Source organism: Telmatherina bonti, assembly GCF_933228915.1.
Source record: "Telmatherina bonti genome assembly, chromosome: 17".
In the NCBI taxonomy this organism is placed as follows: domain Eukaryota; kingdom Metazoa; phylum Chordata; class Actinopteri; order Atheriniformes; family Telmatherinidae; genus Telmatherina; species Telmatherina bonti.
The window spans coordinates 31,092,800-31,106,833 of NC_136615.1; the positions used below are offsets into that span (position 1 = coordinate 31,092,800).

Genomic DNA, 14,034 nt, shown 5'->3' on the forward strand with positions numbered 1-14,034 from the left:
GAGGGTTGTGTGGATGGGGGTTGAGAGGGGAGTGCGTGTTGGGGGGGGGGGGGGGTATGCATGTATATGTGTGAGGGGAGTGCGTGTTGGGGGGGGGGGGGGGTATGCATGTATCTGTGTGTGTGGTTTGGTGGTGGGGGGGTGGTGTCCTGTACCCGGGGGTGCAGCTGGTGCGCTGGGGTGCGACCTGGCTGCCGCTGGGTGGCGGTCTAGGGATCCTGGTCCTCCGTCGGTGTGGGCTGTGCCCTCTGCCTGCGGGGGCGGGGGGCTGCTCACGGGCTCTTGGGGCCCTGGGGCCTGCGCTCTGTCTGCCCTAGGTGGCCGGTGCCCGGCGGGATCGGCCCTTGCCGGCCTGGGCCTGCTGGGGCCTGTTCCCCCTGACTGCGGGGGACTCTGGTTGGGCACCTCCTTCGCCACCTCCTGGGCAGATGCATGGCTGGCTCTGGAGTGGGGGGGTTGGGATCTGTACCTGGGGGTGACTGTCGGTTACCCGGGTCTCTGGGTTCTCCTGGCCTTCCTCTAGCTGTAGGCGGGCGGGGTCACATTGGCATGATCACTCTTCTCTAAACACGTTCCACTCTGAATGTTCTGCATGAATGTTCTGCATGTGTCACAGTCACTGAGTCATCCAGCAAGTTTATTCACTAACAGCAGGTACCTCTCTTTCTGTCTTTTTGACTTAACTTGCTAGTTTCTGGTCCTCATGATTGTCAACGGTTTTGTTCTCCACGAATCTAGAGTTGGCTTGTGTGGGTGTATATATTTATGTGTGTGGGTGGGTATGTGTGTGTACTTATGTGTGTATGTATGTGTATGGATATGTATATATGTATGCATATGTGTGAGTGTATGTGTATGTATATGTATGTGTATGTGTGTGTATGTGTATATGTATGTATGTATGTATATCTATATGTATGCATGTATGTGTACATGTGTGTGTATGCATGTGTATATGTATGTATGTATGTATATATGTATATATATAATGTATGTGCGAGTGTATATACATATATATGTAGGTGGGTATGTATGTGCATATACATGTATGCATTGATCTCTTTCTTTTGGTTGTTTTTTTTTTTTTTTTTTTATGTTCTCTTTTCTGTTCTCTTTCTGCCCCTTTCCTGTCCTTTCCGGTCGGGTCCAGCAGCATAAACTCTGTAATACAAGCTATTATCCAAAACAAATTGAAAAATAAAATAAGAATCAAGAAATACAAGGGGATCATTACATCTACAAAAGTTCCCCTTGGCAAAATAAATTTGCTCAGCAGAACACAGCATCCAGAACATCAGTCTGCTTGCTTAAATGCTGGACAAGACAAAAAAAAAAAAAAAAAAAAAAAGAACTGGACAACAGAAGATGGAGAAACGTTGCTTCAGGAACCTCCAGTCAGCAGATCTCCATCCAGCAGAGCAGCTTGGGGATGTGGTGGAACGGGAGATTCTCATCATGATGCTTCATGTCAACATGGAGCAGAAAGCTTTTAACCACAGATCAAACCGTCCCGGTCCAGGAGGAGATTTCATGTTTTCTGGTTCAGACAAGAGAAAACATGAAATCTCCTCCAGCAAACCTTACAAATAAAGATTGTGATGAATAATTATCTTTTTGTTAAAATAATAGTTTGTTTTCAGATGATAAACTTTTTTAATCATCAACATAGAAACTCTTACAAAGACCTGAACCAGAACCGACCCGGTAAACATGTCCATACTCGGCCTTCCGGTTCAATTACAAACATTTTGCTTCTGCAAATATAAAACACAGACGTGGTGAAGTTCATCTGTGTGTCGAATAATCCAGACTCCATCATCCCGTTAAACTCAGAGGCTGAAATCCCGGAGCAGAGTTTCAGGTGGACTCCCCCTCCTGAGAGGTTCTGCTTTCCTGCAGCCTCGTCCTGGTTCTGGTTCTGGTTCCTGCTGCAGATAAAGCGAAGCTTTGCCCACCTTCAGTCTGTTAGAAGTTAAATCTCTACTTGTTCAGATTCTCCAGCAGGATTTCGACGCCTTTATTGTTGCTGATGCTGCTGAGCTCTGATTGGATGGACCTGAGCGCCGCCTTCACCTCCGCAGACACGGATTTGTCACAGCTGTTCAGAAGGCTGCACACACACACACACACACACACACACACACACACACACACACATCCGCAACGTGTTAGCAGGCGTTAGGCTTAACGTTAGTGTGTGTGTGTGTGTGTGTGTGTGTTGGTCCGCACTGACCTGCACAGCACCAAGGCTCCTCGGTTGACCTTCACCCAGCTCTTCATCGTGTCTGTTCCAACCGTGTCGACCAGAATCCTGCCGAACCGCTCTGAGAAGAGGAGAGGAGAACATCCGTCACCACGGAGATGCAACTGGTCCAGCAGGGTGGAGCAACAACCAGTAACACAACCACTGTCGCTCTTTTCCCCATTTAAACTGGTAAACTGGTAATGACAACTCCTCCTCTTCCTCGCAGCACAGTTTGGGTTCGTCTGACTGCAACAGCGTTGAGTTATGACGAGTAGCTAGAGACACACCCTCAGTTTAATCAAATATAACCGATCAATCTGATTGGAAACGCTCTGACTGATGGTCCTCCTTCCTCTGGGCCTGCAGGGTTCAGATTCACGGTTCTCAACCAACCTCCGGCAACCTCCGGCAGTTAAAAGTGAAGCCTATGCGAAAGTGCATAAAACTGCAGTTCCCCCTTCATCCACTAGGGGCTGCAAAACAGAGCGAATCCCCATAGACTCCCATGTTAAAAAGACCAACTTCACTGCAGAAATAAACATGTTTACAGCCTGGTTCAAAAATCCATTTTAGCTTTATAGGTCAGGTTTACCTTCATGACAACTGTGGGAGGGTGAATTTTTTTCTAACTCACCCATTTAAAAGTAATTTAATTTCGAAGTTTGGCAAATTTAGGGGCGTGTCCTTTTGATTGACAGGTACCAATCTCTAGCTTCAAGTCAGAAGAACGTAGAACAACCGCGGTTTTTAGCCGGTTAACAACGTGACTTAGCTTTAGCCCACTTACCTCCGTTAGCTGGTTAGCTCCCGTTATCTCCGGGTTAGCTCAGTTAGCTCTTAGCTACAGAAAGCTCGGAGTTCGTTAGATGTCAATCATCCACCATGACGTTCATACCCCCCCCCTCTCAGCTCCACCTCTTTGCCCATGTTTGTATTTTCCGGGTGAGACGACGCGCATGCCCCTGCCAAGATGGCGATGGTAGGAACCGCCCACTGAGCTTCAATTCAGCTTGTCAGAAACCTACGGGTGACGTCAAGGAGGCTTCGTCCATCTCTTTATATACAGCCTATGTTCTCAATTCAACTTTATTTATAAAGCACTTTAAAACAACCAAAGTTGGGACAAAGTGCTGTAGATGAGCCAAAAATTACAAGATAAATAAAACAATAGATCATACAAGGAATGAAAAAGATAAAAAATAATAAAACAAAATGAATAAAGACTTAATAAAACTAAAATATATCACACTGACCAGGAGCAGACTCACACTGGGTTAAAAGCCAATTATTATTACAGTTTTTGGGATTTTCAATGCTTTTTTCCCCCTATTGAGGTTTTTTTTTTTATTCACTCCGTTGCTACATTTATTCTACTTTACGCTCCATTCAGTTTCCATTCATTCAAGTAACAAAACAAATTAATTTCCACCTTTTTTATTTATGTCAAACTGTAAATAAATCCAACACACAAAGATTTTTCATGTTGTCTTTGATTGTTTGCCTGGAATCCCCAGAAAGTGTGTCGGCGACAGTCTGGGACAACCAGCTCGTCTAACTGCTGTCACATGTTTGTAGTTTTACTTTTACATTTTATTTTAGCTTTAAACGGCTTCTACATGCTGTCAGTATCGTCTGGTCTCACGTCCAGAAAACCCAAAATGTTTCCTAACACCAGCCTTAAAACGACTAAATCTCCTGCAAGACAAGCTGCCGGCTTCTGCTATCTGTTGCTTTAACCTTTATGATCCTTATGAACATAAACAGGAACCAAACTTCCTGAAAACTTTATTTTTTATTGTTCGAATGAACGAACGAGACAAACAAGCCTGATTTTACTTTCTTGGTGAGAGAATTTTTCCTGCCTCCTCTGGCTGTAAGATCACGTTAAGCAGAGTCTGCATGACTCCGTTTGGTCGCCGGTCTGGACTCAACTATTTTCACCTTTTTAAAGGGGAGGTAGAACTTCATCGTTCCTTTTCATCCAAAGTTCAGAGCAATTTTAATCTGACTGCAGCTTTTATCTCCGTGAAGCTGTTTTATTGGACTTTGCAGACTGTAAGACCCTCTGCCTCATCACTCCATCCCTGCTGCGTGGTCAGCATTTAATCAGATTGACTGATACAGATCTAGCCCCGCCCCCTGAAGCCTGCCGGCCAATCAGAGGAATGACCAAAACAAATCTTCAGTGCACTCGGCCACTAGCTGTATAGTTATATATAAAACCACGTAAAACGTCCTGTTCAGATCCGCTCATCCACAATCTCTGTTACGTTGGCCGTTGCCATGGAAACGAAGGAGCCAATGGGGTATTGACGAAGATGGCGGTGAGCATCATGACGCTGTGAGCCAAAAACGCCACTTCGACTCTTTTTTTACACGGAAATATCAGAGCTGGATTGTCTGAAATCTTCACCCTGGAAGATGTTTCACTAAAAGTCGGATTTGCGTGTCTGAAAACTGCGTTACTGTGGAAACGCGTCGCTCGGACGGCTTCGTCTGCCTGTTGCTCGCCTGGATTCGGTAAATGTTCTTGTAGCACTTCTCCAGTCATGTTGATGACTCAAAGTGCTTTATGCTACATGTCAGACACTAGGGGTGGCAAAATCGAATAGAAAAATCGAAAATCAGGATTTTTTTTGCTTCACAATTTTAAAATATATTTTTTTAAATAATTAAAAATAATCCATTATAAAATTTTTGTCATTTTTATTGTTTTTATTGACCTTTTTTCTTTTCTTCTTGGACATTATAGCAGCAGAATGATGATCTGGCTACTGGGTTGTTTTTTCCTCATTGAAATCAAGAAAAATGAAAAAGTTGTTTTCATTTATTTTGTTTTTACAAAAATCAGCAATATTGAAGAATTGTGAGAATCGCAATTTAAATCGAATTGGCACACAAAAAAATCGGGACAAAAGCATATCGTCACAGCCCTATCAGACACACACACACACACACACACACACACACACACACACACACACACACACACACACACACACACACACCCCAAATAGGCACACCAGGGGGAATAATGGGTTCAGTGTCTTGCCCATTAAGACAAATAGTCAGGGGAAGCCTGGAATCAATCCACCGGCCTTCCAGTTGAAAGAAGGCTGACTACAGCCCACCTAACCATGTCAATCATCTATCAGGTATAACGATGAAAGACTGGAGAGGTAACCCTACAGTGGGAGAACTGGTTTTTGGGGATCTGATCTGATCCGTGTGCAGGTCGTGGACTCACCTTCCTTGCCGGCCTCCGCCAGCATGACGTCCTGCTCGATGAGCCACCGGAGCACCAGGTGTCCCGCTGGATGCTCTGCGACGTGAAGCTGCCGGAAGAGACGACCCAGGTTTTAGTTTCAGAATGAGCAAAGCGAGTTATGAGAACATGACTGGTTTATACTGGTTCCCAAACCTGAAGGGACACTTCAACGTCCTGCAGTCTGGGGTTGTTAAAGGACAGAAAAGACGTCTCCGATAAATGGTCGCTGTTTTTATTCACGTCTTTTAATCAACTTCAACTCGAGCAAACATAGAAAATATGTCATTCCTCCAGTAAGTTAACACTTTAACACCAGTTTGGTCACATGGTGTCACTGGTTTTAGGGGGAAAAAAACATAAAAAATGAATTATTTTCAGATTAAATGTTCAGTAGCTGGAGATTTTATTTTGCCATCAGCCTTTAATTTACAAAAAACAAAATGTAATCTGGTGCATCGTGTTTTTTCTGTCCCGATACGTCAGATTAATCAGTTAATAGTTTTTTGGAGATAAAAAAAAAAGTCCTAAAAAGAAAGTTGTATAAATATCTTTTTCCCAGATCTTCCAGTCCATTTCAGTCCTGATCAAAACCACCAAATATGTCATTACTAGAATTATTTTAACCCTTTAATAACTCTGTGTATTAAAAGGTTAAAATAATTTGCATTATTTTAACATTTCATTATTTAACCTCTTTTATTTAAAAACAATCCACATAACAGACAAGACACTGTCTTTTTAATAGAAACTGATATTATGTGGTCAAATTAGCATTTTTAGGGTCAATTTAATTTGAAAATGACTAATTAGGTATTTATTTACAGTGTTAAAGTTAAGGGAAAGATTTGGGGGAAAGCTTTTGCGGCTCCTAAACGGTGGAAAAGTTTGTCTGTAAGATCTTGTCAGTCTGTAATCCAGTTCAAATCAACCTAAAACCGAATTTTTTACTCTGGCTTTCAGCGTCCAGATTTCTACCTTTTTCTGATGTGCGAGTATTTCAGCGTAAATTCATCAACTGGAAAGTTTTTATCTGCTCGTATGATGCTGCTGTGAAGCACCTTGGTCAACTAGCTGTTGTTTGCTCTTTATAAATACATTTGATTTGATTTAAAGCAGTAAAAAATCATTTCAAAGATGACATTTTGGTGCAGTAATGACGAGGCATGTTAGATATTAACTTTTTTTTTTTTTTTTTTTTAAACTGATATTTGATATATCGATTTTGTCCAACTCTTAATTTCCAAAACCGATATCAACCATTTGTGTCCTACATGCTCCAAAAGAATCTGAAAACAATACATGACATCTCTGAAATTAGTTAGAGGAGACGCAGCTCAAGAGTTTGATATTAAATATGTGCAAGTTGTGTAAAAGTTTAGTTATTAAAACAATAAAAACCGATACCAATAATTTCCAATATCACGTTTTAATGTTGATATCGGTCGATATTGTCAGACATGTAACCTAAAATCAAATATCTAACCTGTCCTGAGTGACCTGTTGACCTTTGAGGAAAAAAGGTAAAATAGAATAAAATTTAAATAGAAATTTGAAATTTCTTGAATAAAAACCTTCTTATTAAAAAAAAAAAAAAACAACAGAAAAAAGAAACATCCCATTCGGTGAAAAACCACCAGAATGGCTGAAAATCTAACGAAAAATTACCTGAAAGGACCCAAAAAGAGTCCACAGTGACTATTATTTTAATAGTCGACTAATATGTAAATTTTCTTTTTTTACAGTATGTTTTACCACACTCTCTCCATTTATGATTATCACCCAGATTTCCAGTCGATCACAACATAATGTTCTCTGGTAAAGTAAAATGACTCCTGAACCAGTTGAATATATAATATAAGCTTAACAGTTTATTACTAATTTATTTTGAAACAAACAAACGTGTATATAATGTCACATCCAAACTACAGACTTTGCCTCAAAAAGAAAACAAAATAAATAAAATATTTTAACAGTACAATCGTGTCGGTTTATTTTCTCCCTGTTTCATAATCCGGGAAATTTCCAGGAAAATAACAATCCGGGAAGATGCGGCAAAGACCCCTAAAAAACGGGATACTTGACAGGTAAGACAAAACTACATAACTACTCGGTAAAACTAACGTACCCATCAGAAAGCGAGCAGAAACCATGACTCTGGGATGCTTTCTCTTCACATGCATAACTGTCACGCTGCCGAGGTGTGTCACGCTGCCGGGGTGTGTCACGCTGCCGGGGTGTGTCACGCTGCCGGGGTGTGTCACGCTGCCGAGGTGTGTCACGCTGCCGGGGTGTGTCACGCTGCCGGGGTGTGTCACGCTGCCGGGGTGTGTCACGCTGCCGAGGTGTGTCACTCTGCCGGGGTGTGTCACTCTGCCGGGGTGTGTCACGCTGCCGGGGTGTGTCACGCTGCCGGGGTGTGTCACGCTGCCGGGGTGTGTCACGCTGCCGGGGTGTGTCACGCTGCCGGGGTGTGTCACGCTGCCGGGGTGTGTCACGCTGCCGGGGTGTGTCACGCTGCCGGGGTGTGTCACGCTGCCGGGGTGTGTCACGCTGCCGGGGTGTGTCACGCTGCCGGGGTGTGTCACGCTGCCGGGGTGTGTCACGCTGCCGGGGTGTGTCACGCTGCCGGGGTGTGTCACGCTGCCGGGGTGTGTCACGCTGCCGAGGTGTGTCACGCTGCCGAGGTGTGTCACGCTGCCGGGGTGTGTCACGCTGCCGGGGTGTGTCACGCTGCCGGGGTGTGTCAACCCTGCGTGGCAGACGACACATTTCTCCTTTTTGGACAGGTTGTTTAGCTGGAAAAACTCCCAAACTTTTGATGCACGAGGTCTAAAGCCGTTTAGGTCTGAAGTTGTTCTTCGTTGGTGAAGAAGACGCTGCACAAAATGACAATACTGCCCCCTGGTTTCCTGTGGGGCCTTGAGTCATTTACTTGATGTTTAGAGTTTTTAAAAGTCTGAAAAGCCGTGGCGTTGAGTTGCCTGGCGCGGCGTTACATCAGCAAAGCCGTTACGGGAGTTTATAACACGACGCGTTGACAATGGAATTTTGCATCGATGAATTTTTGTTGTCAACTTTGTTGACTAATTGTTGCAGCCGGACTGGTTACCGTGGTAACGATGGCATCAGGTGTAAACTAAATCGCTCACCACTCCTTCGATCCCTCCTGGAACCAGCTCGTGATTGGCCAGCTTAGCCACAGCCGTCATGGCGGGCCGCAGGTCCCCGCAGGCCGACGCTAAGATGTCGCTGATGGTGACGCTGGTTGCTTTGTCCATCACCATGTCAGCGGCGTTGTCACGGAGATAATCCAGCAGCGCGGGAGAGACGGCTTCCAGCAGCTCCTTCCTTCGGGTCTTTTGGTCTTTTTTACTGATAAAGAGCAAAAAAAATAAATTTAAAAAAAATCCATTTTCAAAGCTCCAAACTTCCCTGCAGGTGATTCAGGATGAAACCCGACGACGTTTCATCAAAGCAGATCCGTAAAAATTCACCAATAACTGATCAAACAACACGATATCTAATTAGCCAATCACATAGCAGCAGCCCAACACGCCTCGTCATGAAGACAAGCTGCTGAAGATCAAACTGAGCATGAGGAAGAAAGCAGATTAACGCGACAGAGAGAAGCCGGAGATGTTACCTGTGTGTGTTTCCGTCTCCTTGCTCCAACACCTTGATGATCTCCGGCAGCAGGTGAGCCGGGTCTCGCGGGCTCAGCAAGTACAGCAGGACCTTCTTGCCGTACTTATTACCGATGACCTCATCCAGAGACGATAAAATCTCCTGGACAAGCAGCACACAGATCATCCGTCATCATACATCAACATCATATCAGGTTTCCATCAGAGCAGGAGACGGTAGTCATCCTTACAGAGAGGACTACTTGTCTGACCAGCCGGGTGTCGTCCACACAGTCGAATATGGCCAGAAGAACGAGGTGACCGAACTCCCCCTGAGGACAGTAAACTGGGTCAGTCCCACCACAAGGTGACAGTTTGCTTTCATCCAGCATTACAAGGAGCGGCGGCGTCAACTCACCGTGGCAAACTTCACCATGTAGCTCTTCATCGTCTTGATGATGACTTTTCTGTCCTGAAACGTGGAAAGAAAAACTGCATTTAAAACAGATTTTAGCTCCTCCTGACGGCAACGACACAGCTAAAGTGTTCTCAGACGCTTGTAAAAATTTACCAAGCAAACAAAACGGTAATGATACCTTGGATATTAAAGGAGTGCTATGATGGTATTTGGAGTTTTCTGAGCTTTCTACAGTGTTACAGTGTTGAATCCTCATCAGACATGTGAACGGCACTGTTTTTTTTATCACCTAAACGCGTGTTTGAGTTTGAGTTCCAGCACTCTCTCCGTTTGGTTTCCATGGCGATGAAAAATGCGTCGTTTTAGAGAGTTTTTTCTACTTGGAAATCCTTGTGACGTCCCGGGAGATAAGGTTCGGTGATTGGTTACCTTCTACTGGTTAACAAGGGCATGTACAAATACATCAGGCGGGTGGAAAACGTGGGATAAAGTTATTCCCAACGATGGCTGGTGAGTTTACCAAAGAGAGACATCCTGCTGCATTCGTTGCTGTGGGTTGCTGTTTTCCACTTGTTTTCAGGGTCTGATTCAGGTTCCAACATGTAGGGCTGTATGCTATGTGTTGACATTGTATTTTGTTTTTTTCTTATTGAGTTCATATTAGCCTAATCCTTCTGTTTATGAGATGTTACAATGATGGTGAAAGCAGTTGCGGTGCACGCTCCCGATGTAGTGCAGTGGCGGGAGGCGGGGCTTAATGCGGAAGAGTCTCAATCCACCCGTTTTGCCCACAGGCTGATCTGACAGCCTACGGAGAGGGTCGGTCTTATTATTTAACTTATTAACTAAAAGACAGAGCACCGTCGCGTTAGCAACATGCTAACTAAAACACAGAGCACCACCGCGTTAGCAACATGCTAACTAAAACACAGAGCACCACCGCGTTAGCAACATGCTAGCTAAAACACAGAGCACCACTGTGTTAGCAACATGCTAACTAAAACACAGAGCACCACTGTGTTAGCAACATGCTAACTAAAACACAGAGCACCACCGCGTTAGCAACATGCTAACTAAAACACAGAGCACCACCGCGTTAGCAACATGCTAGCTAAAACACAGAGCACCACAGTGTTAGCAACATGCTAGCTAAAACACAGAGCACCACCGCGTTAGCAACATGCTAGCTAAAACACAGAGCACCACTGTTTTAGCAACATGCTAGCTACAACACAGAGCACCACTGTTTTAGCAACATGCTAGCTACAACACAGAGCACCACTGTTTTAGCAACATGCTAACTAAAACACAGAGCACCACTGTGTTAGCAACATGCTAGCTAAAACACAGAGCTGCAGGGGGTTTCTGCTTTTAATGCCCCCAGCAGCCACCTGCATAGATCCAATAAAGCCAGTTTTGAGCATCGGTTCTTTAACAAATGAACTGTCATGTTTTCTGAGTGTGTGCAGAATCACCTTGGCTGTACCGTGCCACAGACAGTTCATCGCCACCCGGGCTCCGTCATGCGTGTGGGCCATGTAGACAACGGCCTCTCTGATGGACTCGATCATCTCCTGCTCCGCCACAACAAAGAGAAGGAACATCTCAGTGGTGGAAATATCTTTATCACAACTCCATCCATGACTCAACAATCAGAGCAGCTTACTGATCTCTGCTTGTCCGGCGCAAAGAGGAAGAAGTCCAGGAAGACCTTGTGGACCACAGAGTGTTTGATCACTTGTTCTCTGAAACAGCAGCAAAACAGGTTGTTTCGACAAAACAGGTGAAAATAAAACAAACATGCTCTGCATCACGAACACCTGAAACAGTCGATGTTTTCACTCCTTTAAGGTTGGGGGTGTATATTGGTCCTTTCTTCACTTTAATGTCACTTCAGGTCATGAAGGGGTGTTGTGTTCATTCTGTAATACACCGTCCTGTTTCCGCCAAGTTTTAGCCGCCAGAAGGCCTCAGGGTGGACTCTTGAATATTCAGCTGTATGGAGCAGTTCACGGTCCTGTGTCGGTAACGTGTCCCGGTCCCGTGTCTCCTCCACTGCGCTGGTGGAGGATGCAGAACCGATACTCTGCATTTGGTTTTCTCCAGAACTGCTTCTGTCAGTTCTGCTTTGGTCTAAAGAAAAGACGTCTGTCGCCTTGTCATCTAAAAAGCTGATTCCCCAACAGAGTGAACAGAGACGACTGAGGACGGTCCCGCAGGATGTTGGACGTCTCCTGCTTAACCTAAAACAAACTACTGGGTCAACATTAATTTACATAAAGTGTTTTGCAGCTGAAAATCATCTAAAAGCTGCAGGACTACAGTTCCCAGGACTTCTCTGTTGCTTCTCCGTCACACTGGCTGAGCTTGAACTGGGCTTGCTGGGAACACTGGCAGCCAGCTTGAACTTTTAACACCAGTTAATAAGCAGCATTTGCTTCTCTAAGATCAGTTCTGATGTCTTTCCTCCACAAACCTGAACCAGGAAACTTCTGCTTTTATAGAGGAGCTCATTTAGATCTGATCAGCAGCGTCTGGCTGATATTTAGCGACATTCAGAAATCACTTTTTCATCCACTGCTTCTGCACTTTGGCTCGTTTTCGCTAAATAATCACTAGTTTATCTGAAGTTGCATCTACCTCATTTGAAGACACAGCCGCTTTGCTTTCATTCAGACACTGTTGCCAACTTGGCGACTTTCTCGCTAAATCTGGAGACTTTTTTTGTTAAAAGCGACAAATCTAGCAGCTTTTACTGGAGTTATTAGAGACTTTTCTGGTGTTTTGGCGACTGACTTGAAGACACATATTGTTCTGCAGTTACTGTAAGGAAGGAGCAGCGGGAGCCTCTCCCGTCCTAAAGCACTCCCAGGCGGCCAGTCTCAGTCGGCTCCGGCTGCAGGTCAATGTAGAATAACTGCAGTAGGTTGTGGAAGTTCACCTAAACATAGTTTGTACCATTGTCAGTGACAACTGGCTGCATTATTTTCCTATACATAATTCAGCGAGTTAAACACTGTAATACCCCTCTGTTACGGGGCGTTACCATGGCAACGTGTTAACTAGCTGGTTCAGATCAGCCGTCTTTTAACAGGAGAATGAGAGAAACGCCTGACAGCGGTTGTTTGGCATAAAACGTACATCCAGGCCAAAGTAAAATAGTTCCTATATAAGCGGTAAAAACGGATTAAACTGGAACCGTACATTAGACGGTTATAATGCACGACACGGAGTCTAGAACACCACGACGCGCAGCGTTGTTTATAAATACTGGATAATCGTGTTAAATAATCGAGATCTCAATTTCAGTCAAATTAATCGCGATTATAATTTTTGTCACAATCGAGCAGCCCTTACAGACAGATGTTTTTTGGGTTTTTTAAAACTTTTTTTATACATAAAGAAAAAAAACTGAGTGAAAAGAAATTAATCGTGAGATAAAATCAAGTTAAAGTTCAAAACAAGACAAAGAAATCAGCTGTTTAATGACGTGAGGTGTTGATCTTACTTCTGGGCCATGGGGGTGATGATCTGCTTCATCTCATCTATGATGCTGTTCAGCTTGTCCGGGTTTGCTTTAATCACCTTCTCTATGGTGTTTCTCTCTACAGACTGGACGCAGACGGAGAAAAACCAACATGAGTGTTTTCTTTATCCCCTAAGACAACTAAAACGTCCAGTAAAGCCAGCAGCTGTGCTGCGCACCTTGCAGACGGCATAGGTGTTCCCGTACAGCTCGTCGGTGATCAGCAGCCTCTGAGCGAGCATGGCTTTGTCGTTGTAGGCGTATTCTACGATGAGCGAGGCGCCGGCGTGACGGAGTAACTGCTTGACGTGACCCTTAAACGTCTGAATCACAGCCGCCACCAGTTCCTTGTTGCTGTGGAGGAAAAACAAACCAAAAAAAGTCTCATCTGAATTTCCAGCTTGATTTAAAAAGAGAAGAAGAAAGAAGCTTGAGGTGACTCACCCGTACATGAGGAGCTTTTTCACCACGTGTCTGCCGTACTGAGACTTGGACAAAGCGAGGGTGCTATCTGCAGGAGACAAAACCGCCGACGGTAAGATGGGTTAAAAAGCAGAAGGGGAGGATTGAAAGCAACGTCTTTACCTTTGATTTCCTCCAAAAGTTCCTGTTTCTGTGCATGGCTGCTGAACTGGATGAAACACTGCAGCACTCGCACAGAGTCGTGTGCAAACGCCATCTGCAGGAACCAGAGAAACATCAGAACTGAGAGAAAAAAGGAGGAGGAGCTGGGATGTCGAGCTGCTGTTAGCACATAAAAAACTCTGGTTTAAACAGAGGGGGACGTTTTTCACCACTGCACCATTAAACATGCAGCAGACTCATAAAAACATAGGATGATGCAGAAGGGACGCACCTCTCTGACCTTCCCTCGGATTAGATCATGAAGCTCCTTCATCAGTTTCTTCTTCGTCTCGTCATCACAGTTCTTCCTGTTGACACAAAAATCAGCCC

At 44.5% G+C, this 14,034-nt stretch overlaps 1 protein-coding gene across 2 annotated transcripts in view; it reads right to left on the minus strand.

Annotated features, from left to right (window-relative positions):
* Window positions 1-1,648: 1,648 nt before the first annotated feature.
* Window positions 1,649-14,034, minus strand: part of pum3 (pumilio RNA-binding family member 3) — a 15,352-nt gene continuing 2,966 nt past the window's right edge. For both annotated transcript variants that reach the window (XM_079256179.1, XM_079256178.1), the window contains exons 5-18: window positions 13,937-14,012; window positions 13,666-13,759; window positions 13,525-13,591; window positions 13,260-13,434; window positions 13,063-13,166; window positions 11,221-11,299; window positions 11,030-11,128; window positions 9,555-9,608; window positions 9,388-9,468; window positions 9,157-9,299; window positions 8,663-8,885; window positions 5,493-5,580; window positions 2,234-2,324; window positions 1,649-2,110 (exon numbers count right to left, since the gene is read on the minus strand). In XM_079256179.1, coding sequence (XP_079112305.1) covers window positions 1,981-2,110; window positions 2,234-2,324; window positions 5,493-5,580; window positions 8,663-8,885; window positions 9,157-9,299; window positions 9,388-9,468; window positions 9,555-9,608; window positions 11,030-11,128; window positions 11,221-11,299; window positions 13,063-13,166; window positions 13,260-13,434; window positions 13,525-13,591; window positions 13,666-13,759; window positions 13,937-14,012 — 1,504 coding nt within the window. In that variant the 3' untranslated portion in view covers window positions 1,649-1,980. The remainder of the gene's footprint in view (window positions 2,111-2,233; window positions 2,325-5,492; window positions 5,581-8,662; window positions 8,886-9,156; window positions 9,300-9,387; window positions 9,469-9,554; window positions 9,609-11,029; window positions 11,129-11,220; window positions 11,300-13,062; window positions 13,167-13,259; window positions 13,435-13,524; window positions 13,592-13,665; window positions 13,760-13,936; window positions 14,013-14,034) is intronic.